At 45.7% G+C, this 25,980-nt stretch overlaps 1 protein-coding gene across 4 annotated transcripts in view; it reads right to left on the reverse strand.

Moving 5' to 3' along the window:
• The window catches only part of GABA-B-R3 (gamma-aminobutyric acid type B receptor subunit 3), a 207,209-nt gene that overhangs the window by 25,354 nt on the left and 155,875 nt on the right, over window positions 1-25,980 (reverse strand). For all 4 annotated transcript variants that reach the window (XM_075882248.1, XM_037429129.2, XM_075882246.1 and 1 more), the window contains 4 exons: window positions 17,762-18,100; window positions 7,166-7,324; window positions 4,189-4,272; window positions 458-681 (listed from right to left, as the gene is read on the reverse strand). In XM_075882248.1, coding sequence (XP_075738363.1) covers window positions 458-681; window positions 4,189-4,272; window positions 7,166-7,324; window positions 17,762-18,100 — 806 coding nt within the window. The remainder of the gene's footprint in view (window positions 1-457; window positions 682-4,188; window positions 4,273-7,165; window positions 7,325-17,761; window positions 18,101-25,980) is intronic.

Here is a 25,980-nt window from a genome sequence, read left to right on the forward strand (position 1 = left end):
TGCGGTCACTTGAAAGCAGCGTCTCCCTCAGTCTGAGCAAAGAGGGAGGGGGAGGTCAGGACCCTCTTGACACCCCCTTGATTTACGGCGCTGATTAGGCGTTCAGTAAAACTTGCTGGGTGAGTTGGTTCATATTTCAAGATAAACTGGTGTGCGCAAATTAAAGGCAAGGACACGTCAATTTCCTTATTTAATGTAGTGAGCGTAAGTTTCGACCTGGCTTCTTGTAAGCTGTTTGATTTGACCACGTGACTATGTTCTTTCGTAAGTGTATATTTGAAGGTTGAAGAATAATAAAATTCAGTTGAAAGTTTGCGTTTCTCCCTGTCCCAGCTTTTCAGAGTCCTTTTCTTTCGTTTGCGCACAGAAGTATATCCTGATTAGGTGTTTGCCAGTGGGAAATTCTTCGTAGCAAAGTACCTCTCTGTGAGCAATTCGGAAAGCAAAGTGCCTGTACCGTTCATGGAATGAATGTCGTGGCGGGAGCAGCAGGTCCTCGGCTCGCAGCTGCAGCATCCTGGTGCCGTCTTCGACCCGCCAGCGCAGGTCGTGAACGCGGGCCGGAGAGCGCATGGGAGCGTTGAGGCGAGATATGACGGCGATGCCGGCCGCCTCGCTGTTCTCCAGAGACGCTCGCTTGCGCTTGAACCTCTCCAGCAGCGATGACAAGGGGCTCTCGGACTGCGCTCGTGTCACGCCGATTATTTTATTTTATTTCGATTACCCTCAGGGCACATAAAGGCGTTACAGAGGGGATGGGTAATACAACAAAAATGCAGTAAAAGTAGAACATGAAAATACAAGCCAGTGAGAATACATGTTCAACAACAAGTTATTTAGGGCGCATAAAATAAATTGTCAGTGCAGTTTTGAATGATGATGCGTCTTCAATGCAGGCGATGGAGGAGGGAAGGCGGTTCCACTAGGCACTGGTTTTTGGCAGAAAGGAGTCGGAAAAAACATTAGTGCGACAGAGAGGAGTGAAAACTTCATGCTCATGATCAAGACGTGACGATAGATTTGGGTGCACGTTAAAGAACCCCAGGTGGTCTAAATTTCCGGAGCCCTCCACTACGGCGTCTCTCATAATCATATAGTGGTTTTGGGACGTTAAACCCCACATATCAATCAATCAAGACGTGACGATATGTATGACGGTTGTAATATAAGCTTCTGTCTAATTGAATTGTTTCAGTGAAGAATTTTTTGTAAAAGGCATAGACGAGAAATTTTTCTTTTAAGCTGCAAATCACGTAGTCCGAGATCAGATTTCATTATTGAAACGCTAGCTGAGCAGGAATAGTTTGACACAATGAAACGTGCTGATAGATTTTGAACGGACTCAATAATGATATTTAATGTTTTTAGACTGGGGTCCCAAACAGAAGACGCATACTCGAGTTTCGGTCTAATGAGTGTTTTGTAAAGTAGCAGTTTTAAATGGCGTGGGGCAATAGAAAAATTTCTGCGTATGTACCCAAGTGATTTATTGGCATTGTTAGCGATGTAAAGGACGTGTGTATGCCAAGAAAGGTTATTTTTTATGTGAATTGCGAGATACTTATACGAGGTTACGTATTCAAGGTTGATGTTATTGATAGCATAGCTGAGAGGAATGGATGCAACAGAGCGACGTGAAACAGTCATAATCTTGCATTTCGTCGGATTTAATAACATTAGCCATTGTGAGCACCACTTTGATATATTATCTAGATTGGACTGAAGAATGAGGTTATCATGCAGACTAGTTATTTCACGGTATACAACACACTCATCAGTGAAAAGTTTAATGGAACTATTAATAACGGTAGGTAAGTCATTAATATATATTAGAAAAAGCAAGGGACCCAAAGCAGAGCCTTGAGGAACGCCAGACTTTACGTCACAGTGGGATGATACGGCATCATTGGCGGTTACAAATTGAGTGCGGTTAGTTAGAAAACATTCTATCCACTTCAAGATGTTAGGGTCAATGTTAAGAGTACTGAGTTTAAGAAGTAGTAAGCGGTGAGACACCTTGTCAAAAGCCTTAGCAAAATCTAAAATATACAGTCAATAACCTGTCCTTTATCTAAGGAGGATGAAATGTTACGCATAAACGATACAAGTGGTGTTTCGTAGGAATAGTTCTTGCGAAACCCATGCTGAAATGAAGTGAAAAATGCGTTGGATTCAAGAAAGGAAACGAGGTTAGTAAATATGACTTGTTCGAGGATTTTGCAAGGAATGCTAGTGAGCGAGATGCGTCTGTAATTGAGAGGGGAATGCGGGTCACCTGATTTAAATAGAGGCACCACCTTCCAATCTGCAGGAACAGACGAGCACTCAATAGACTGGGTGAAAAGGTACATACGATTCATACGATGCAGACTATACCACGGTACTAGTGCAGACTTTCATAACGTGAACTCAAATTTTGGTGAACATGGTTGTAAAATATCTTAGCGTAGAGCTAAACAGTCTTAAGGGCTGGTTTTTGTTTGGTTTAGCACAACATTATTTAGAACTAACAGACAGTAACGCCAAGTACAGTACAGGGGATGTTATTAGAAGTAATTGTGATGTAAATGCGAAGAAATTAAAATGGACGAAAATATAACGTGCCGCTGGCAAAGAACGAACCTGTAACTTCCGAATAACGCGTCCAATGCTCTACCAAATGAGCTTCAGTTTAAGGAGCGATCGGTCATGCTCCTCTCAACTTTAGGTGGCCGTAAAGTGGGTGGAGGGAAAGCATCGGACACGTTCCGAAATTGTCGGCAAGTTCTCGTGACCGATCATTGACACACAGTCCGGTATGTCCAATGTACAAGCTTCCACATGACGTTTAAATCTCGCACACAACTCCTCTTTTTCAGGGGACGAAGCGACTGGCATATCTTATCTGGCAACTAAATAGATGCGATGTGTAGGCTAGGGTGCATGCACTTTTTCAGTCCTAACAGAAGTGTGTTTATTCGTGCTTGCTCAAATTTGCTGGTAGCACTTTGCCTGTGTGTTTCTTTCAGTCTCCTCGTTTTTGCGCTGCTTCGCGAAGATGAATCCCGATAGAATGATCATGGCTGGATCCGCCCCTGCTTGTACAGCTGCGGCTGTGTTCGTCGCAAAGCAGGATGTAAGCAACGGCATCAAGAAAAAAATAACCTTCCGAAAGGCGAAGTACCGTAGCGATAGGAATTCATCTAACAGCGACAAACTTGCTCACTAGTTTTTAGAAGCTCTGTAACTCGCACTAAAGAATAGCGTGCTAATTAAATTAACGGCCACGAGGGCTCCGCAAACAGGAGCACACTAATTCGCATCTCGCTCGATGACTGCTTGCACTGGACTTTACAGCGATGGCATGATGAACGACATAAGTAAAAATAAACAAATGCCCTGAGATGTGTTGCTTTTTTATACAAAATTATGGTACGGGGGTGAGTTGAGCATGAACAGCGACAGCAAGAAAGAAGCTTGTACGGCGTTTTGTTTTTAAAGTTTGAATTGCTTTTGCGCCATGTACGCGCTTCAAAATTTGTACACATTATCTCTACCGAGCAATCAATGAACCATGCTGGTTTGTTTGAATGCTTAAACCTGGCGAGAGGCCCTGAAAATAAAATTATACTAAAAGCCGAAGCGAACGCAAACGAATTCATTTTCCAATCGATCTATATAACGCTCTACTTTCGGCACACTGTGGAAAAAAATAGTACTATTTAGAGGCTCTATTGAAAGAATTTATCATGCAATCCCAGGGCCTCATGACCATTCTCACTGTCAGAAACTACACGAAAAGATAACTAAAACAAGACCCTCAAAGAGTCAGCGCGTACTAATAACTGGTTAATTTGCGTGCCAGACACATCACTCTGTACGACCTGAAAAAAGGAGACAGAAGGAAGAAAAAATTGAAAAGAACAGAAAAAAAGATTGCATGTTGTAAATTAGTTGAAATGCGTACAATAAACGCTTGCAAAACAATCATGTCTAACTTATCATGACTGCCTATAAAAATTCGATTTCTTTTTGGATACGGCGAGTGATGGTGAGCGAACGCAAACTTCGCTAGTGCGATAAGAAAAGCTTCGATACGTTTCCTCTCTGTCTTCATTAGATGTACCTGATAAGAGTAAATATGTCACCCCCTGTAGCCCCATTGGCAGCTTCGCTCACAGGCTCTCAAGTGCTCCACAGAATACCCACCTTGACAGAGTTGTTTTCAGACGACGTTTCGGCACAGAGTGGCTCTCCGAGAAGCCTCTTCAGCCGTGCTATCTCGGCATCTAGCTGCGGGATGCATTTGAAACAGTTATTTGCACGTTGACCGGAAGCTAAATGAAACCTCGAATGCATTGAACATAAAGCAGCATAGGGACACAGGGCAACACGAAGGCACACACGGTGTCCATGTACACAGGTTGTCGCTCGTAACTAAAGTTTAGCGAATAATTTCCAAATTTTCCTTCAGGTAGGCTGTTGCACCCTCTATGCGCCGTGCACGGGCGAAGGAGCGGATTTCAATGAAAAGTGGCCGTCGGCGTTAGAGCGGCTTTTAGCCACCAGGTGCCGCTACTGGAATAGGCTCGTCATCGCGTCGTCTCTCGCGCAAACCAATGCCGCGGCTGCATTCGAAGCTGCTATACGGTTCAGTTTTCGGCTGTGTTCACACTGGTTAAAGTGTAATGAAAAGTTGTAAACGAGAATCGCGAAGCACTTGTCGTTCAGGGTACCCAGCCAATTTCGAAGACATGTGTCTTTCGCGGCTATTTGATCGAGGAGCGCGCGCGTCGTCTGCTTGGTTGATACTATAGAATGCATGTAAGCTATCCCCGGAACATTGTTTTGTCGCCTTTATGTTTGCTAGACTGAAAGTTGGTTTTTGACTGACTAAAAGTCGATTTCTGAAAGCAGCATTTGCCAGGGGCTAATACTAAAATCTTAGGTGCTTAATGTTCGCTGATCCTTGCTGCTGTCTAGCGGTGTAGCACATTATACGCAAGCCTGAAGTCAGTGCGCTAAATAGCACAGCCAATCGACTGCTTCCAGGGATATGCGTAATCCCGAATTGTTTTCGTAAAGCTATTGAGTAGAAGATGTGTTTCCGCCGAGAGAAAGCAACTGCCAGAAAAGGAGGAACTATGCTAGGTGGAATGATTTCAGTATTTGAAAGCTTAAAGCAATGAAGTCGTGGTGGTACGAAAAAAAAAAGAGCGGCATATGTGGTGCGATGACGGATGTTTTGAACAGACTCTGTTGGTGTAAATCCGACTCTCAACATGAGCCAATGTGACAGGCGTTTAAAATGCCGCCTGTTGTAAGTTGCTTGAGCTCGTTTGTGTGTTTGTCACGGAACGACAGCCGTAGTGTATTTAGGTGAAGACAGATGCCTTGTCAAAAGCGAAAAATGATCGCCCACGTCGTCTCGCTTTGGCGGCGTCAATGCGGGTGATGCAAGCAATCATAATTACGTGAAGACGACATCATATGACGTCACAAATAAAAAAATTAAGCGACGCGTCGGAAGGTGACATAACATGACGTCGTCATATTACATCTTCGCATGGTCAAAATGGGCTGATCACAGAGGTAGTTCGTAACCAGTTGAGTGGTAAAAAGTTAGCATTGTCTGCAATTACTGAGGCAGTAAGAAAACCACGTGAGGAGCAAAAATATCTCGGAGGGAAGCAAGAAACGTTCAATACATTTAATGGGATGCAGAAGATTGTTTCCGCCTTTCAGTCGTCTTTGGTGAATACATGAGAAAACTTCTGAGTTCTCTTTTTTTCTTTATCCCTAATGAGAAATAAAAAAAAGAGAATCTGACAATCTAATTTCTTTTCGTTTCATATGGAGAGTGGTACACAACAGTGTGACATACTGAGGCACGGAAATGGTGAGGTAGCAGTTACCTGAAGCAGAAAATAAAACTCGAACGTATTGAAAGTTGATTGGAAGTATCGAACAGGTAGCACCGCATCTGACTGACTGCCGGCGGAATACCTACTGTACAGTGGACATAGAAAGAAACGCAGACATGCTGTATCAACCTTCTTTGCTGTTTAGTATTTATTTTCAAGGGGATGTAGCCTACATGATTGATAGAAAAACAGAATCATACATGGTACAATCAGCAACAATCTTGCATCTTTCTATTGTCATCACGGTCAGAGCTTGGTGAAAACAGCGCTCCTCTATTTCCACGTTACTTTTCATCTCCCTTCTACCCGTGAAAGCATGCGAGAAGCACGAATGCAATGAAACTTGCACGAAAACATGAAATCGCGAGCTTTCTACTTCGTGACGCCGTTTAGCGCCAGCTTCTCGTCGTCTACTCGTACGACGAGAAGCCGGTCAGAAGCCGCCGAGCGGAGGCAAAGGGCGCGCTCGACGGCCTGAGGGTAGTGTCCGCCCAGGCACTTAAAAATAGAGGCGCTGGCTGTATTGACCACCGTTTTGGTATGATATCAATACATTACACAGCCACACACGTGAGAGAATATCGTATAAAGCGGTGATGGCTAGCACTCGCGCAACATGTCCACAAGTGGCTTGAAGAGAAACTATCATCAAGCAGTCATAATATGCTGCTCTCACGGATGTTTTAACAAAGACGGAACCTTATTCATGGGAAACTCACAAGTCAAGCGCACTTAATATTATGAAATTTTTTGGTGAGGCTATACGTGGTGCGATGCACTTGAGGGTGTTTACAATGAATTTTTACATTTAGGACCTCAAATTTTTAAGGAAAATTTGCAGAAACTTTTAAAAAACCATCGTGTACCACGCTTCGGATGTGCATCAATGAACTCAAAATTTATTGTAAAGAACTTGATTGCAATTTTTTGAGATAATAAACCCACGTTTCATTACGTAAACTGCGCAGTAACGAGACCGTGTCTATTCGCACGTCTTTAATGTTTCTTTGTGTATGGTAACTCAGCAACCACATTTTCACGACATTCGGAAAGCGCTTGTGTCGTGTGTTTCCCTTTTTCATTCTACGTCGGTTACTTTCATCCTACATTGCGTTTTTATATAAAGTGTCATTTGAAAATGCTACTCAACGTAGCCTACCTGGCCATCCTCTTTCGAAGACTCTTATATAATTGAACACTCATCTCACTATGTCAGTAGCTGCTATTAAAGTTGCATGCAGAAATTCAGCGGAACCACATACCTCTGCAATTTCGCGTGCGTATGCGCGGCTTTGGACCTCGGTGCGGTAGTAGAGCTCCCGACGCTCGTCGATAGCGAAGCGTCGAGTGTTGAACTCGACCCGCACACCGGAAGAAGCCACCACGGCATCGGCGTCGGTTTTGTTTATGATGGCGTGGATCTGCGCGCAAAGATGGCAGAATGTGGCTTAGTGTTCGTTGAAGTCAAGCGTGACACTCCGCTAGACACGGGACAGCAATAGCACAGGCAGCATTTTTTTTTCGTCGGATGAAGTATAGGGGTGGTCCAACCATGCTTTATGTATATCCATGCGTTCGTATGCGTGTCTATATAAACATAAATTAAAAAAAAAACGCAGGTAAGGTAAGTGGTAGAACCTCCCAAAGCCCACTCTCTGGATACTGCAGTGCGGGGCAGATAGTGACACACATACATACGCACACACGCATACACTTGCGAAATATTACGAGCACTGCAAGCATACGTTGGTAAAAAAACTGACCTAGATACTCTTCAACTGGACTCACTCGGACTCAGATGCACTAAAGTTTCTTCCCAAGAAGGCTCAGTCATACTTGAACGAAACTATTACTCACTCGTACTCACTCTGACTCATACTCACGGATCTATCCGAATCTGAGTGAGTGTGAGTAAGCCAACTATTGAGTCCATTAGCGTACAATTGGCTCCTTGTTGTCAATGCTCCTTAATGCCAATATATCGGGAAATCGGCGCCTTTTGATCTCGTATCTTCAAATATGAGATATCCGTTGTGGAAATCACAAAGGGACATTTTAATTGAAAGGGATGCTTCGCATGACATAATTTCCTCAAGAATTCGCGGGAAAGAGTTTCCGGGGTCCGGGGGGGGGGGGCGGGGTAAGTTCACGGCGCCCCCTTTTCCTCCGTAACTCACGCCTCTGATCAATAAATACTAAGCTGCCATGTAACCGTTGTTCGAGGTATAGCGCATCCAGGACGGGACAGAGAAGAAGACACAGAACACATACACAGCGCTAATAACCAACAAGCCCGCCATGCAACCATAGTAAACGTTGTGTCTTCGAAGTATGTGTCAGTATAAACTTAAGTCTACGTAAAGCTGACAATAATGCTGAAGTTGAGTAAATAGAACTATAGATCGGCAGAAAAAGTGTAGATCTCATTCAGACTCACTTAAGAAATACATTTTGCGTTTAGGGTTCACTCGGACTAAGGCTCATCAAAGTTTTCTTCAACCGGACTCACTTGGACTCAGACTCATTAAAATTTTTCTCAACCGGACTCACTCGCACTCAAACCCATCAAAATATTCCATTCAGTTTTATTTCATCATTAAAGGAGACATTGCAGAAGTCACAACAGTAATGCTGTTGACAGAGGCTTTCGCACCATTAGAAAACACTGCAACAGTCATTACACACTATAAAAACAAAACTTTCGAAAGAAAGAAGCAGTAGGAATGCTTTATTGCAGGCAACTATTTAATGTTAGTGGAAGTAAGTCTAGCACATCATTTGTCGACCATAGCTAGTGGTGTGTAACGGATCTTCCACTCTCCAGTGGCTCATGTGCTATAGGGGCAGGTGTAGGGTGTCAAATCAGTAAGTAAGAAAAAAAATAATGCTTCTTTCGAAAAGTACAACATCGCTTCATTAAAACTTAATTGTACGTGTCGGGTATTAGTTGTAAATCAAGGGCTTCGAAAATCGGTCTGGTAGGGTAATCACCTGAAACACCTGCAATTATGCGCACAGCTTTTTTCCGTAATCGATATATTCGGCCTAAGTTATTTTCCCTTGTGATGCCCTATACCAAACAGCAGTAACTTAAAGGAGCCCTGAAACACTTTTCCAAGTAACCATAAAATAGATTCACTAAAAGAGTTTATTGCCCCACGAATTTAACGCCGCATAACTTTTAAAAAACCATCTAGTACGATCGGAGTTACAAAGAACTGTCGCACGCTGCAATCGCGTTCTCTCTTCTCTCGTGCAGGCGACAGCGCAAGAGAGGGATAACAGGGGCAAAGAAAATACGTCAAGCGTGCCTCGTGACCTTGAGCTTTTTTAAAGACGATAGTCCTTTTTGGGGACCTTCGATGCAAAAATTTTGGTCTGTATGTCTGTACATTTGTATGTTTTTCCGCTCTTAACGATACCCAAAACAGCACCAAACGATACCCCAGACGACCAACCCCATCCACAGCGCCCACCTATATTGATCAAGATTCAGTGTTCATACTTGTCAATTAAACAGCAATTATTGCGCATATCTGAGGCACCATAACAACACGTCAATATTCTGTGTTGTGTCTTTTCACTAGAAAAGGCATACACAAGTAATTCTAAGGACCATAGCGTTTATCACGCTGCGCTGACAATGCAACGCTTGCACGAAAATGCAAGTGTTTCCAACGCTTTGTCAAGACGACACCGTGGTGGCACCTACTCGTCGCCTTGCGTTCTACACCTTATCACCACCGAGACGGGCGCGCACGCTGCGCGCTTTGTTTTCCAAGATAACTGCGAGATAGCACTCATATCTCACGTGTGACGTGACTTTATGCGCTCGTTCACCTCCGCTGCACGCTCGTGGTACTCTAACGCAGTGCCTCTACAATACAATTCACCGATTTTCTTGCGCAGAACATTATATAAACAATGACGGTAGCTATAGCACGAGAACAGAATGACGACAAGGAGACAAGAAGGACACGAAGGACGGGTCTTGTCTCTTTGTCGTCATTCTGTTCTCTCGCTATAACTATCGTCATGTCATACCAACTAGCCCAAGCTGCCACACTTCTAACTCAATTAAACGCTTTGTCCACTCTCTCCAGACGCAAGACTATCGTCTTTCGACGAAATTTGCTGTGTAACATGCAGATACGGGACTAATTCTTTCTTTTTTTTTCTTCGAGTACGCGGCTTTTTTTATTTGATCCCGCGCGCACGCGCGGAAAAGTCGTGACCTCCCGCGGTGATCCCTGTAACGACCGAGTGCGCCATGTTTAAATCAGCCAATGGCTTATAGATGGCCTTCTACGCGTGATTTTCGAGCGTCTTCCGTCATTTCTAGAGAGAAGAGAAAGCATTTTTTTAGCTGAATTTGATAATTTATTGTTAATTCCAGGTCACGTGCTGCGCTAAAATATTTGGCTCGCTTATTCTCGGGGGCCTCTACTACCGATCGCTTGCGTTTTCTGACCATGCTCAAAAAGTGTTGCAGGGCCCCTTTAATGTAAATAAAAATGGAGAACTATATAGTAAGGACTATGTAGACAGCTGAACTCAGACTAACGGCTTGATCTGAGTCTGAATTATTCGACTCATGAGGGAGTTTGGCGAGCTATGCCTGCTCGGCATCGTTTCACCACGATGCAAAGAATGTCCATACAGGCACACACCGAATCGGAGTGGGGCACAAAAGCAGGAAAAAAAGAAGAATTGATTCTTCCGTCATAGGAATCGGTATCCTTACAGAAGTGGTTGAATGTTCACTGTGTATTCATATGAGAGGGCTTGCGCAACGTCCATTAGTGTTTGGCAGTTATATCACCGTTTAACGTGGACGCGTCCTCACTGACGTTGGGTGGTAGCTCTGTATCCCGAAGACTACAGCCCATGATCAATGAATAAACAAACCATTGTGGTTGTACATCTTGTGGCAGCTGTACGGTGAGAGCGGAATTAGAGAAAACGGTGCGAGAGCCAGAAGAGCGTTCCAGATTGGACACTGTTACGACCGGCGCCTGGGCTGACGAGGGAGAGGTGTTCTTCTTTTGCCAAAGAGAGGCGTTTTAAATGCGAAGCATTTCTTGCCTAACTTCGGTGATTTTGTTGAGCGTATCTATCTATCTAGCCGCCTACGACTTTTAGCTCTCCTGGCCGTTCCGATAATGGTATCTATACCAAACTTGGTATGGCATAACATGACTGTATGAAAAACATATTTGAGTAGTCATAACATGAAAATCATGACATGTATGTCATGAATGTCATGATTTACATTTCATGGTCTTGCAGCTCTTGTGGGGGTTTCGTTCAGATGGCATGTTGCAAAACTGGTATGGTATGACATGACTGCATGCCGAACACAAGCGACCGACCCTAGCATGAAAATCATGAGATGCGTGTCATGTAGCAACATGAGTACATGCCACGCTCATGATGCGCTGGCGGCCGTTTCGCTAGCTTCACATGTACCAAACTCGGTATTACGTGACATGAATGGACAACATAGGTAAATGACACATCTAAACGTGATAATAATGACACGCAAGTCATGTACGGCATCATTTACCGGCAACTCGTAACATTGTGCTGATTTTAGAGTGGCATATCAAACTTCTTTATTCGTGCTTCGCATATAATCGATTCCCACTGTACGTTGGATCTGCCAATCATGACATGAGTGTCATGTAACGACACGACTTCATGCCACACTCATGATGCGCTCGCGGCCGTTTCCCTAGCTTCACATATGCCAAATTTTGTATTAGGTGACATCAATGGATCACGAAGGTATGTGACTGGTGTAAACATGATAATCATGAGATGCGTGTCATGTGAGAACATGAGTACATACCACAGTCAAGGCGCCAATACATTTGGACGTAACGCAGTGCGCGTGCTCACCGGCGTTCATTTCGCCGCGTCACGCCGGCGTTGCCGCGCCAGGCGCCGGTCTTGGCATATACTCGCAGGCACGCGCCGCGCTGTGTTGCAGTGACGCATGCGCGTTTTGGCGCGTCCGGCGTCTCTCCGTCACGAGAAGAGGAGGAGGAGGATACAACTATATTAAAAAAAATCAAAGTAAATGTGGTTGGGCCCCTAGACGTCCGGGAGCCCCCAGGCCGACATCTCTAGGCGGGCTCGGTGCACCAGCCACAATTGGTCGTCCAAGCCAGTGACACGAAGAGCGGTCTCCCACGAGGAAAGGGAAGGGTTAGGGATAGGGTCTACCGCCATGGGCTTTGGGCAGTTCCACAAACAGTGGAAAAGATCAGCCTGGGGTGCCCCGCAGGTGGTGCAATGTGGTTGGTGAAGAGTGGGGTAAAATAGGTCTGCCAAATAGGGAGAAATCAATGATTTTGTCTGCAGCTGGCGCCAAACTGAACTCCGATTAGGGGTGAGGGAGAAGTGTGGGCAGGGAAATCTCGTCTGCCGTTCCGGTAATACCTCGTAATCTCATGGTAGGTGCGGATACCCTCTTGTGGTTTTCTCACGGGTTCGGGTGAGCGAGCCCCAGGGCCCGGATGGAAAGACCTCGGACATGCGCATGAACGCGCTCATTCCCGGGGATACACTCATGGCTAGGCACCCACGTGATAGTCACCGGATGGAGAAGTGAAGGAATGTTGCTCAGTATGCGTGAGACTGTCTTTGGTGTTATGCCTTGACGGAAGTATCGATAAGCGCTCTGGGAATCAGTGCAAATTTCTGTAATGGTAGAATCTGCGGCCGCATGCACCACTGCTAGGGCTAGTGCAACCCCCTCAGCCACGTCGGGGCGTGCCGTTTTACCGGACGCGGAAATGCTAATGCGCCCGTCTTCTGTCATGGCAGCAACCATGGCCGTTCCTTCAAGTAGGCCTACCGCAGCGTCGACATAGAGGACGTCTTCACGGTTTTTGTACCTTCGCATGTAATAATCAGCGCGTGCCTTGCGTTGGCCTGCATGGCGTTGTGGATTCATGTTGCGCGGCAATGGTTTGAGTTACATGTGTCACGACCCGTCACGCGAAGAGGGAGAGACAATGTTTTCTGGGTAACGCATTGGCGCGAAATGCAGCATGTCGCATTTCACGCCGGTTGCCGTTGGGCCGTGCCGATGGACGCTCATCGCGCCTGGCGTCAGACTATAGAGTGCTCGCGTTTTGCTATCGTAGCGTCACTGCCGCCGCCTTCACGCACGTCAACGCTACATTGGAGTATATTAGGCCCTTCATGATGCGCCCGCGGCCGTTTTGCTAACTCCACATATACCAAACGTGGTGTTACGTGACGTCAATGGATGACGAAAGTATATGACTGGTGTAAACACGATAATGCTGACAAGCGTGTCATTTAAGAAAATGACAACATACCACGCCGCTCATACCGTGCTCGCGGCCGTTTCGCAAGCTCCACACATACTAAATTCGGTATCATGTGACGTGAATAGAGGACAAAGGTAAACGACACATCTAAACATGATAATCATGACACGTAAGTCATGTACGGCATCATTTACCGGCAACTCGTAACATTGTGCTGATTTTAGAGTGGCATATCAAACTTCTTTATTCGTGCATCGCATATTATCGATTCGCACTGTACGCATATCATCGATTTGCACTGTACGTGGGATCTGCCTTCTTTTTGCCCCTCCACCTGCTCTCAACACACTTCTCTCTCGCTTCACCCTCTCCACCACCTATAATGCTTGACCCCACGTCGAGTGGTACACTAGATGGATTTAGTTGCTCGTCCGCAGCAGCCGTACGGACGCTGCCTGTCATTGAAAATGACTATCAGGCTGCGTCCATACGGCTGCCACAGACGCGCAACTAAATCTGTCCATTCCTTCGGCTCGTTTATCTGCGATAAAACTTATACAAAACCCAACCCACCTTCTGTGTCTTCGCGTTACAAACAGATGTTTACTCGAGTAAACGCTACACCGAGTTTCGCTTCAAGCCATTCTACGGACTTCGACGTGGGTGCTAGAGCACCCACGTCGAAGTCCGTTTCAACCGGGTCAAAGCCGTGCGCACCGCTGCTGCTTCGAATCCCATCGAGTTCTCTTCGGGGAGGTGGCCCATACTTCGTTCTTTATCTTCTGATGGTATGTATTTTCGGCGTCGTGACGGAAATACGTCGTTGAAGTCTTGATAGACCCCAGCATAAAACACTTTCGTGTTAAAAGAGCATGCGTGCAGCGAGAGAATACCGATGCCATATAATATATTCCACCTATTCAAAACAACGTAGTATGCGGTCTTATTCTCTTTAAACAAACTTGCCACTGCTGGTCCCCATTTGCATCGAAAGATAAGTCGGGCTGTGACAAGGCTCGCACTTCATGTTCTGAAAAGCAGAATAAAGATGCTTCAGATGTGAGTCATCCACTGTTTAAGGCTTGGAATTTTAATGGCGGGCGGGTACAGTGAGTAAATAGTGAAAGTTTGCCTTTGCATCAGATAGATATTTGAGCCCCTCGCGGTCTAGTGGCTAAGGTACTCGGCTGCTGACCCACAGGTCACGGAATCGAATCCCGGCGGCGGCTGCTGCATTTCCGTTGGAGGCGGAATCTGGGTGCACGTTAAAGAACCGCAGGCAGTCGAAATTTCCGGAGCCCTCCACTACGGCGTCTCTCATAATCATATGGTGGTTTTGGGACGTTAAACCCCACATATGAATCAATCGGATAGATATTTTATGTCAGCCGATAGCGAAAGAAACCGTTTGTTCAGGCATAAGAATCAATGCGCGAGAGGGCTAACGGAAGGGACCATCAGCGAAGGCAGAGTCAGCATGCCAGAAAAGCATCAGTTGCTCTTATCCACAACACTTAATATTATTACGGGTTGGTATTTTAGGGAAAAAAATCGGCAGATTCCACGCACCTTGGGAGTCGACGTTATGCGAAGCATGCGGAGGGAATTAAGGAGGAGGGAGTAATTTGTTTATTGAGCGATACGTTATGAAATGGCCCCGCCACGGTGGTCTAGTGGCTAAGGTACTCGGCTGCTGACCCGAAGGTCGCGGGATCGAATCCCGGCTGCAGTGGCTGCATTTCCGATGGAGGCGGAAATGTTGTAGGCCCGTGTGCTCAGATTTGGGTGCACGTTGAAGAACCCCAGGTGGTCTAAATTTCCGGAGCCCTCCACTACGGCGTCTCTCAATCATATGGTGGTTTAGGGACGTTAAACCCCACATATCAATCATCAATTACCCTACCAGAATAAATTTGGTTCACGTCAAGTTAAGCGGGTGATCATGGGAACACGTAAACGTAAATGGCTAGATAAAATAGATTGATAGTCACCAGAAGTGCTTGCAGTACGCAAATAATTGCTTCGCATTTAATAATGTGCTTGTATTTTGATGTTCTTTTGCTTTTTATAACACGCGTGTTTCCTTTGAATGTATTGGGGCGTATGTATTGGCCACACGTGTGTAGACCTGTATGACTGCTCAGCATGTGCGAGTGGCCTTGTTGTATAGCAGGGTTGGCTGTTGTTGGTTTTTAAAGTAAACTTTTGCTTGTGAGTCAGCACTCGTGTCACGATCATCCTCTCTCTCCCCTCTTCCAAATAGCGCTGTTGTCTTGAAGAGCCGCATTGTGGGAATCGGAATGAGAATTAAATCGACAATGGAAAGACTCCATGGTATTTCAGAAAAGCACTAGTACTCCTGGAAGATAATAGCATTTCAAGCAGTGTATTTACCACCGGTCTGGTTTTGTGCTATCAAGTTAACGCGTACATTTTAGTCACAAACGCGTACACTAGAGAAACCGTCGGAACGAAGATACGCATCCACGTGGGTCGTGGAGCGTTCGGCGCTACAGAGAAAAAAAAAAAAAAAAAACGCCCGGCAGGAAGGAGAAGATAAAACAAAGCTTACGATGAAAAAAAAAAAAAACTTTGACAAGTGGACCTTGAGGCTTGCGCAGCCTCAAAGGCAAGCTTGCTTGTCGAAACGTCGGCTTATGCACACAACCTTTGCTTACGGATTTTCACTGATAGCAAGTGGTTTGAGATGGCTCGCGTTAGAGAACGCGCAGACACCAAATAATGTCAGCTATGTTATTAAACGAGGTGTTACCACAGCCGACAGTGCCTGCGCAGTTTGGAGCGCACCGCTCCAACGTTCTATAGTCATTGGGGTGTTACCAGTGGCGTGAATCGAGAAAGATTTCAAAAGGGGGACACACGTTCGACCAAGGTGGCCATTTTGTTTTTATGCGTATAGACTGCATTTTATATACTATGTGAATCGCACGCATCGCCACTCGACAACGACACGTGCTGCGCAGTTGTGGTGCGCGCTTACCACGGATCAGCTACAAAAGCGCCAGCCAACGAGATATATACGCGGAGAGTTGGCGGCAGACTGCCGGGGCATGTGCGCGCGTGTGTTGGTCAGCCGACGTGGCGATGGATAATCTGCGGACGGCGAGCGTAGCGGCCAGGTGTACTGTTTGTCCTATCAGTGTTAAAGTTTAACGTTTCTTGTTACTAATAAATATTTCTCTCAGTTTCGAGGTAGCGTTTCCATGCCGTCCCGTGGCTAGACGACGAGAACTCCAATAATAATAATAATAATAATAATAATAATAATAATAATAATAATAATAATAATAATGTGGCTTTACGTCCGAAAACCACAATATGATTATGATTATGAGAGACGCCGTAGTGGAGGGTTCCGGAAATTTCGATCATCTCGTATTCTTAACGCGCACTGATTTGGCACAGTGCACGGACCTCTGCCATTTCGCCTCCATCAAAATTCAACCGCAGGTCGCGGGTTCAAATCCCGGCTGCGGCGGCTGAATTTCCGATGGAGGCGGAAATGTCGTAGGCCCGTGTGCTCAGATTTGGGTGCACGTTAAAGAACCCCAGGTGGTCAAAATTTCCGGAGTCCTCCACTACGGCGTCTCTCATAATCATGTGGTGGTTTTGGGACGTTAAACCCCACAAATCAAATCAATCAATCAATCCATCAAAATTCAACCACCACGCCCGGGATCGAACACGAGACCTTCGTGCCAGCAGCTGAGCACCCTTACCACTGCTCCACCGTGGCGGGCATTGAACGATGCTTTGCAACAAAACTTTAGAACCGAGCTTGGGGTCCGAGATCGCGAGCAACTGCGTTGCTCTGTTCAGTCTTTTATGAACCGGTCGAATGGCTTTTGTGATATTCATAGTCTCACGCAGCTCAGAGGTATTGAACACAAGTACCCACTGAAAAATGATCAGCTAATTAAAAAACGTTAAAGGCGCTATGCTGAACTGTCATGTAATTCAAAAAGATGATGCTCTAAAGCCAAATGTCAAGGAGTGACATTTGCAAGGGGTGTACCCTCCAGCCTGAACAGAAAGGTGGTCATGGCCACACTGATCACCCTTGATTTATGGGAGAGCGATATATCTGAGGCCCCGTTTGTTCCCTAATTAGGGAACAAATGGGGGCTAAGGACATCATAGTTGAAATCAAGAAGAGGAAATGGACATGGGCTGGGCGTGTAGCACGTAGACAGGATAATCGCTGGTCATTAAGGGTAACTAACTGAATTCCCAGAGAAGGCAAGCGGGTTAGGGGGAGACAGGTTAGGTGGGCGGATGAGATTAAGGAGTTTGCGGGTGTAAATTGGCAGCAGCAAGCACAGGACCGACTTGACTGGCGGAACATGGGAGAGGCATTTGCCCTGCAGTGGACGTAGTCAGGCTGATGATGATGATGATGATGATGATGATGATGATGATGATGATATACGAGAAACCAAACGATCGTTTGCGAGCACTAGCGGCACTGCGCGCGGCTTCAAGCGGAACGAAGCGCGGACAGACTATTAGTACTGGTGAAGTAAACGGGCTCGCCTTGGGCAGGAATAGCAGGCACAGAGTGGTGGTGGTGGAGACGAATATGACCGTGCCGACGAGCGCGTATGTGAGCGTGTAGCGCTCGGTCGAGATGACATTGGCCAGCGCCACGACGAGCGCCGAGGTGATGACGGCGTTGTAGACGCTCATGCCGATGTACTGCGAGTCGTTGAGCGCCGGTATCTGGACGTTGCGCGTCTCCCAGGCCATGTAGCAGCCGACGACGAGCAGCAGGCCCTTGTAGATGTATAGCGCACCCAGCCACTTGGCCATGTGCTCCGAGTGGCATTGCTCGCGCTGGGGCAGGTACACCACGTCTCGCTCCAGCCTGGAGATCTGCGCCCACAAAACGAGAGCAGTGTCTACCGTCAGAGACGAACAGGCGCTGAAATTGACAGCTGTATAGAATATATTTACAAAACAAAGTATATTTTGGTCATGTTTCTAGGGCTATGACTTGCACCTACGTCACTTTGACGTAACGGCTCGGAGCAAGTCGGCCACGCTGGTGAACAGCGTTGAGACCTTCACGAGCGCTGTCTCATCGCACCAGCGTGTTTCTTCCTCCTCTATGGCTACATGCGTAGTTGTAGGCAGCTCTAGTTGTAGTGGCAGCTGCGGACGAAAGAAGCAGCCCACTAGTGTGAACCAATACTTCTTCAGAGTCGGTTCACACTCGCAACCTCGACTTGCTGCGTAAGGTGTAGGAACACCGGAAGGGAGACAGAAAAGAGCACAGACTACCAACTGTTTATTGTCGCTTCACGAAACAAATTTCTTGGCATGTCACACTGCACGATCACGTTGTGCACAAAATCTGGAAGGTGCCGCAGACAGAGCCGTGAAAAACACTTCATTTGCAGTAAACGCCACAAATATAAACTACGTAATCACAAGGTGTATACTTCTGTTTTATCTCGTTACATTTATCTTTTTATTGCACCAAGCATCAACGATGACGCGAACACATGAAAAATGACTGTAAAACTCTTTAAAAGCTCTTGACGCCGACTAAAACAATGAAACATCATTTTCAAGATCTTCCAAAGCCAGCGACAAAACTGGCTTAGAAAACCACAATGACAAATTGTACGAAGGAAAGCAGTGTAAACCTAGGCTAGGGCTCATTTTTCTTTCTTAGACACAAGATCAATGAGAAGCAACAGACAATGCTTCAAAAAAGTATATAGGATGTCATTACAAGCAATTGTAATGACTATGTGATCAAAGAAAACGGGATGAAGAGGCACCTTGCCATTGCCATCTTTCCGTCCACATTTCGTTTTTTACATTTACACAACAATTATTACTAATAACGTCGCCCATACTTTCCTTGGTATCATTGTCTGTTAGTTCCCATTCATCTTGGGTCTAACACAGGAGAACGAGCCCTTATGTTTACACTCATTCCCTTAATTCATAGCGAAGGCCTCGTTCTGGCAGACTATGCCTTCAGGTAGTATACGAGGGATTATTGGTCAGCTGTCGGCTTGTAAGATCACGTTCCACTTAATTCCACCAGGCATAAGAAGAGTGTTCGCGCTCGTGTGTGTGTCGCCCGTGTCTTTTTGCGCTGTTTATTTGTTACCATGCTACCAAAACCAACTAGCCCACGCAAGCATGAACAAAACCTGGCAGGGGCGAATCATGCTTTGTTTTGAGCGAGATTTCTTCGATGAGGCACTATAGTGTTGCCAAGCCTGAAAAGGGCATGTAGGAAAGGGTGTTTCCGCAGCCCTTCCGTGACTGTCTCGAAATACAGATTATCTTGAACTGTTTGTTTGTTATTCTCCCTCTTCCCCACATGCTCAATTTCAGTTCTTCTACGGCATGTAAGGAAGGATGCTTCTGTTACACTAACGTAACTGCCTCGGAATGAAGCTTACCCTAAAGTCCTTTCTTGTTCTTCTTCCCTACATGCCCGATTTCAGTTCTCCTACGACATGCAAAGAAGGATGCTTACGTTCCACTAACGTAACTGCCTCGGAATGTAGCTTATCCTAAAGCACTTGCTTGATCTTCTCCTTTTTCCCTGCATGCCCGATTTTAGTTCTCCTAAAGAAAGATGCCTCTGCTCCACTGACGGTATTTGTTGCAGCTTACTACGTGGGAGCGGCCCACGACTGCTACGGATTCCCCCTAAACGGGGCCGTTACAACGCAGTTCCTCAGGACCTGAATAAAGTTCTTTGTCTGTCTGTCTGTCTGTCTGTCTGTCTGTCTGTCTGTCTGTCTGTCTGTCTGTCTGTCTGTCTGTCTGTCTGTCTGTCTGTCTGTACTGTCGCCTTCTGCACTTTTAGTGAACCGTTAGCGAGTTGTGGAATGTACCCAATTTTAGTGGCACATAGCCGCTTTTATGATGCACTGTGGCTACACGACATGCCGTGACAAGAAACGCCGACAAGCCTAACTCCTAATGCGCTTCGAACCAAAAATGTTGACACATATCTCCCCAAAAGACCCACGTCTCCCCCAAAAAATATATTCAGGCTATATAAGCAAAATATATCCCGCAGCGTTATGCCGTGAAAGTTAGCAAGCTTTATGCTCAGTCTCCTTGGAGGCGTGACAGGAAGCCGGAGAATTAAAAAAAGTCACAGCTTTGCCGGAAAGGCGAAGCAATGAACGCGATAGCAACAAATGGAAAGATCACGCGCAGAACGGAAAGCAGATCCAAACATGCCCCGCGTTTCTCACGCACAAATGACGCTCATAACGTAATTACAGGTGCAGATGCACGCAAATAAGCGTCTCATTTGTTACTTTGCTGTGTCTGAAAAGCGCGCGCTTTTCGCCAACGGAGACTGCAAAGATTGCAGTGACCTTTCTGCACCCGGTATCTACAACAGAATCGTTCCAGGTAAAGCCCGAGGCCAGCTAAGGCGTACGACCTTCACTTCCGCGCCACTACGAGATAAGGGTGCGCGACGGAGCGTCGCTCCCCTTCTCTAAGCCGGGCAAAGTACGCGTAGGAGATTAGAGCGGGCGCTGCCGCGCGATGTGGCGCCGCGTGGTCATTGCGCCATCTTGCTGTTAATGCTGAAAACACAAACCCCCTTTCTCCCCGAGATGCTCGTGAGCAGTGGTAAGTGGTAGATATAAGTAGCTTGCCGTTTTAACGGTGAATGATGTGCTCCGGGTTGGCTCAGTGGTTAACACCTCGCTTTCGTGACGCAGAGGTCCCACGTTTGATTCCGCGCGCCGAAGTGTTTTTTTTTCTGAATTTTTTATTTCTAGCGTTTATGTATATATAGATACGTATACCTATACAGTGAATGACAACGCCGGCAGCGAAATCCAGCCGATAGTGTCCATATAATTGTTATCGCAATAAAAAAGTTCCACGTATCTTCACAAAGTGAATCATGACGAGTGGGTGAAGATCTGAGTATCGTATCGATGAGTAACCGTACGTTAGCCTAGTCACGTATAATATAAATTGAGTGACATGAAATGTATATATACAAGTGTAAATTTATTTAGCTGTCCAGTCGTTCTAGGCTATTAAAGAAAATTTAGAACATTGCTGGAGTGGAGGATATGCCTCGACAGTGAGTCCAAGAACCCGCCATCTTACCGTTAGCAAGATACAATTTCAAAATATGTGAAAATTGTTTAGACATATAGTGCTCTGCGTGTGCCTTTGTGTGATAGCTTTCCTGGAGAAAACTGTCTCTAATTTTATTTTAGTAGAGATAACGTCATCAATACAATTCTGGATAAGTTGTTTTCGCCGAGAGCAGCAATCTTTCTTCTTTTTTGAATGATTATGCTACGTCAATGTTGATGTCACTTGTAAAACCTCGTTTTTGTGTCTTACGTATGTTTCGACTATAGCGGTGGTTATATTCCGTGACGACAACAGAAGACAAGGCTTGATGCTTCGGAGCTTTGTCCCTAAAACATGTCTAAGTAACAACATCGTAAATAATTTGGAGCAGTGTATGGCACAAGTCATCAGCTCGGACACAGATGTGCAACTATAGCATGAGTAGACGTGCGCAGATTTTACTATTAAAATTGGTAAGGAGGGGCTACCATTAGGACCCCACACCTCCCGTTGGCTGAGCCCAAAAAACAAGAGGCTTCACATTGAATGAAAAAAAAAAAAACTTAAGCGATGACGTGTTTACCACAATGGCCCGCCTTTGGTCCGGGGCTTCTGAGCAGCTAAACGGACGAGTGAACAATTCTAGGAATGCAGCATCGGGGCCCTTCAGCCAACGTTGACAAAAAAGAGAGAGAAAAAAAGAAAGACCTTGCGTTGTCAAAGCGCTGCTGTTACACACTGGCGGGAGGTCCTAATGAGTAAAAGTATGGGCGGACCCTTAGAAAACTTTGTGCGCGCCTGTGATTGCACTTCTGAGTTATGTTAGGTGGAAGGCACTGGGTCCCTGGAGTCTCATTCAATAAGCTCCGAAATCTCCCATGAAATAAGGTTTTCATTCTTTTAGTAATGTAACCATGGAGCGCAACCATTTTTCTTTTACAGTTTGCTTCCACGCCTGCGCCAGTTAGCTCAACTTCGAGCCGCGAGTCTCGCTTCGTGAAACACCTTACGCCTTCATGTCTTCGCACCAAACGCAGTGAGACTGTCGCCAAGAAGTTCGTCGGGCGCGTCGGTAAAGAAGGTCTGCTGAGAGCGCAGTTAGCGTCACTTACCGGCGCCAACGCCAGCGCAGACAGTGCGTGAGACATCTGCTGCGGCGTAGATCCGTTCAGCGCCGGTCGCACCGGCGAACGCGGCTGGCGAGCGCAGAGCACTTGACGAGGCTTTTACCGCGCGCTCTTCGATCTTAACGCGACAGTGAGCCAAAGGAAATGCGGCGACTGGTCGATCGCGCGACTGCACAAAAGGGATAAAGGTGCAAAGTGGCGTGCGGTGAGGTGACACCTTTTCAGGAGCCACCTCCGTTCTTGTGCCAAAGTGGTGGGCTCTTTTGATTCGTTCGTTCTCTCGGCCTTCTTCTCGGAATCGTATCGCCGTACAAATGCACCTGTGTCGCCACGTACGCGGAGCACGCGTATGCACTTGGCACTTGTCTTTGCAGCAGTTCCACTCAGCACTTCGACTGGGTCATGCCTCAACAGATGTTTCGGCAGCGGGTAATCGCGTCTTGTATAGCATCAAAGGGATGGAACCAATTGGGACCACTCATATCTACATTAACCAACATCAATACATCAAACAAACTGTAAAGAGAAGTTTGTTTTTACACTCTTCATTTTACTTCCTCATTAAAGATCACCTAGTGTCTGGCGCATCATAGACATTGCTGCTGTTGCGACATAAAAACTAACTAACTAACTAACTAACTAACTAACTAACTAACTAACTAACTAACTAACTAACTAACTAACTAACTAACTAACTAACTAACTAACTAACTAACTAACTAACTAACTAACTAACTAACTAACTAACTAACTAACTAACTAACTAACTAACTAACTAACTTCAACACATGTAGAGACCTCATTAATGATACCAAACCAACCACACATATTAACGTCAAAATGGTTTGTTCTGCGTATTCGTATCTTTGTTTATTTAATTTACATAGTTCCTGTAACGCCGCAGTGGCAATACTGCATGGGGGTGTATATACAAAGTCCGTATAGCTAATGACATTTCTTCGATAGCAAAGAAAAACATGATAGAAAATATAATTCTAACATGTAACAATCACAGTATGCAAACAATATTTTGGTAGGATATGACACATTGCAAACAGATAGCAGAGGTATAATACACATTTCACAACGATGAGAGAAAAAGAACGTTGCACTTTTCGTCTATTTACAGCACGTTATGCTTCGAGGGTATATTCTTTTGTTATTACACTTAACAATAAATCGATTTATCATGGCGCTAGTGTGCTATTCCTGTAACATGTAACAAATATATTCATTTTCTTCTACCTTACTGAACTTTCTTACGAATCTCGCCTGTATATGTATGCATAAATATGCCACAAAAATTAGGTAAGTCCCACTACTGACCACTGGTGCACTAAAAATGAAGGATGCAACAGTTAGTCCAACAAATAGCTGCAAAGCGACTGCAGTGAGCCGAAAACACCCATTAAGTAATTGATATGTGGGGTTTAACGTCCCAAAACCACTATATGATTATGAGAGACGCCGTAGTGGAAGGCTCCGGAAATTTAGACCACCTGGGTTTCTTTAACGTGCACCCAAATCTGAGCACACGGGCCTACAACGTTTCCGCCTCCATCGGAAATGCAGCCGCCGCAGCCGGGATTCGAACCCGCGCCCTGCGGGTCAGCAGCCGAGTACCTTAGCCACTAGACCACCGCGGCGGGGCAACACCCATTAAGTAATACAATCAAATACCATAGAATGAGAAAAGCAACGGCGGCTGCGAAAAGAAGCCAAAGGGTTGGAAGGCCCACGATGACATGCCCGGCGATCCAATACGAACGCTTCAGCACGAGTTTTGGTCTCTGGAGTTTCTACATCCGTCTTTGCGGTTGAAGTCGAACCTCTCTGCGCTGAAAATCAACGTAGAAACAGCCTACTGCCGAAACAACCAAGAAGTAACTAGATCGATCTTCAGCATCGTACAATTTCGATGTTTCAAGCATTGCGCGCCTTAGTGCAAGCTGTGCCATGATAGACTTTAGGAGAGAGGTTACTGTCACTCAAGCCGAACACTATGTGTGCATGAATACCCATACCCCCCCCCCCCCCCCCCTTCCATTTCTCTTACTTTGTGCTCCTCTATCTTTGCTTCTATACTTCTTTAGCCATCACGGCAAACGTTGCTCAAGTGGAACAGATACCCGTGCTTAACACATGTCTGCATTTACATAATTATTTAGTTCCTTGCGCGGCAGCACTGCGAGCCACCGCTCTCCATTTTGGACAATGTTGCGCTTGGAATGGCAGAGGACGACGACATTAAAAACAACAATAATATTCCATAAATGTTTGCGCTTTCATATCGACGTCCGCTTCACAGAAAGGCCCCTTTAATACGAGTAGCTACAAATCTGTACGAAAAAGCGACAAGAAACAGATAAGGCACACACAAGCGCACACTAGCAACTGAAAATTTATTGAAGGATACAGATATAGAACTAGAAAAAAACTTTCAGTTGCTAGTCTGCGCTAGTGCGTGCGCCTTTTCTGTTTCTTGTTTTTTTGCGCAGTTTTGTAGTTAAGAATTACCAAGTCGCCCAGCGTTCAGTAATCTTAACATGAATGTTTTATGCCGAGCTATACCACGGTACGCATCTCCTTCACGGATATGACGTTGTAAGATATACACTAACACACGGAAAAGATGAGAAAAAAAAAAACAAGGGAAAACTCCGCCAACTGGCAGTCGAACCTATGACTTCTCGCTCAGCAGCACGCGGCGTGAAACGACTGAGCCACGAGCTGAAGGTTTTGATAACTAACGGTGAGCTATTTATATATGTACACCATTCACTGTCGGCGGTACTCGGAGATGGGCGAATTGAGCGTGTTTTCGTTATGACAAGAGAGATGCCGCAGCGGGCGCGAGGGTGCGCTTTGAAAGTCGTAGCTCGGCGGGTTGCGATGCACGCGCGCTTATCCTGTGATCGGGGCTGTTCGCGCGTCTCGGGCGGCCGTTTCAGTTCCATATAGCATGGAGGTCACCTCGCTTGCTGCAGCAGCCGCGTTTGCGAACGAAGCGCGCTGCTGAGACAGAAAGCAGTAAGTGTGGTAGTTGTACGCACCCGCCTTGTACTTTGTTTTCGATGCAGGTTAAAGAACCCCATGTGGTCGACAATTCTGGAGCCCTCCACAGCGGTGAATCTCATAATCATATCTTGGTTTTTGAGACGTTAAACCCCGACAATTTTTACTGAATGGCAACCTTTTAAAAAATACGGCATTGCTAAGTGTGGTATACGTTTAGATGTATGCTGTAGACTGGAATAAAGGAAGGTTATTTAAAAACATGCGTGATTAAGCGATTTAAAGGTATAGAAACTCTAGAGGTGCATTCCGGAGCAGTACTGATTTGCAGTTAGCAAGGTAGGGAAGCAAACGACAGTTTCACAGAGAGAAAAGCAAAGTAAAGGCAGGGAGGTTAACCAGGTTGTACTCGATTTGCTAACTTATGTGAAGTAGGTGGCAGAAGAGAAAAAGAAGAAAAAAAAAAGAAAGAAAGAATAAACCATACCTGCACGTGCATATACGCGCTTACTGCACACACAGCCA

Source organism: Rhipicephalus microplus, chromosome 2 (assembly GCF_043290135.1).
Source record: "Rhipicephalus microplus isolate Deutch F79 chromosome 2, USDA_Rmic, whole genome shotgun sequence".
In the NCBI taxonomy this organism is placed as follows: Eukaryota; Metazoa; Arthropoda; class Arachnida; order Ixodida; family Ixodidae; genus Rhipicephalus; species Rhipicephalus microplus.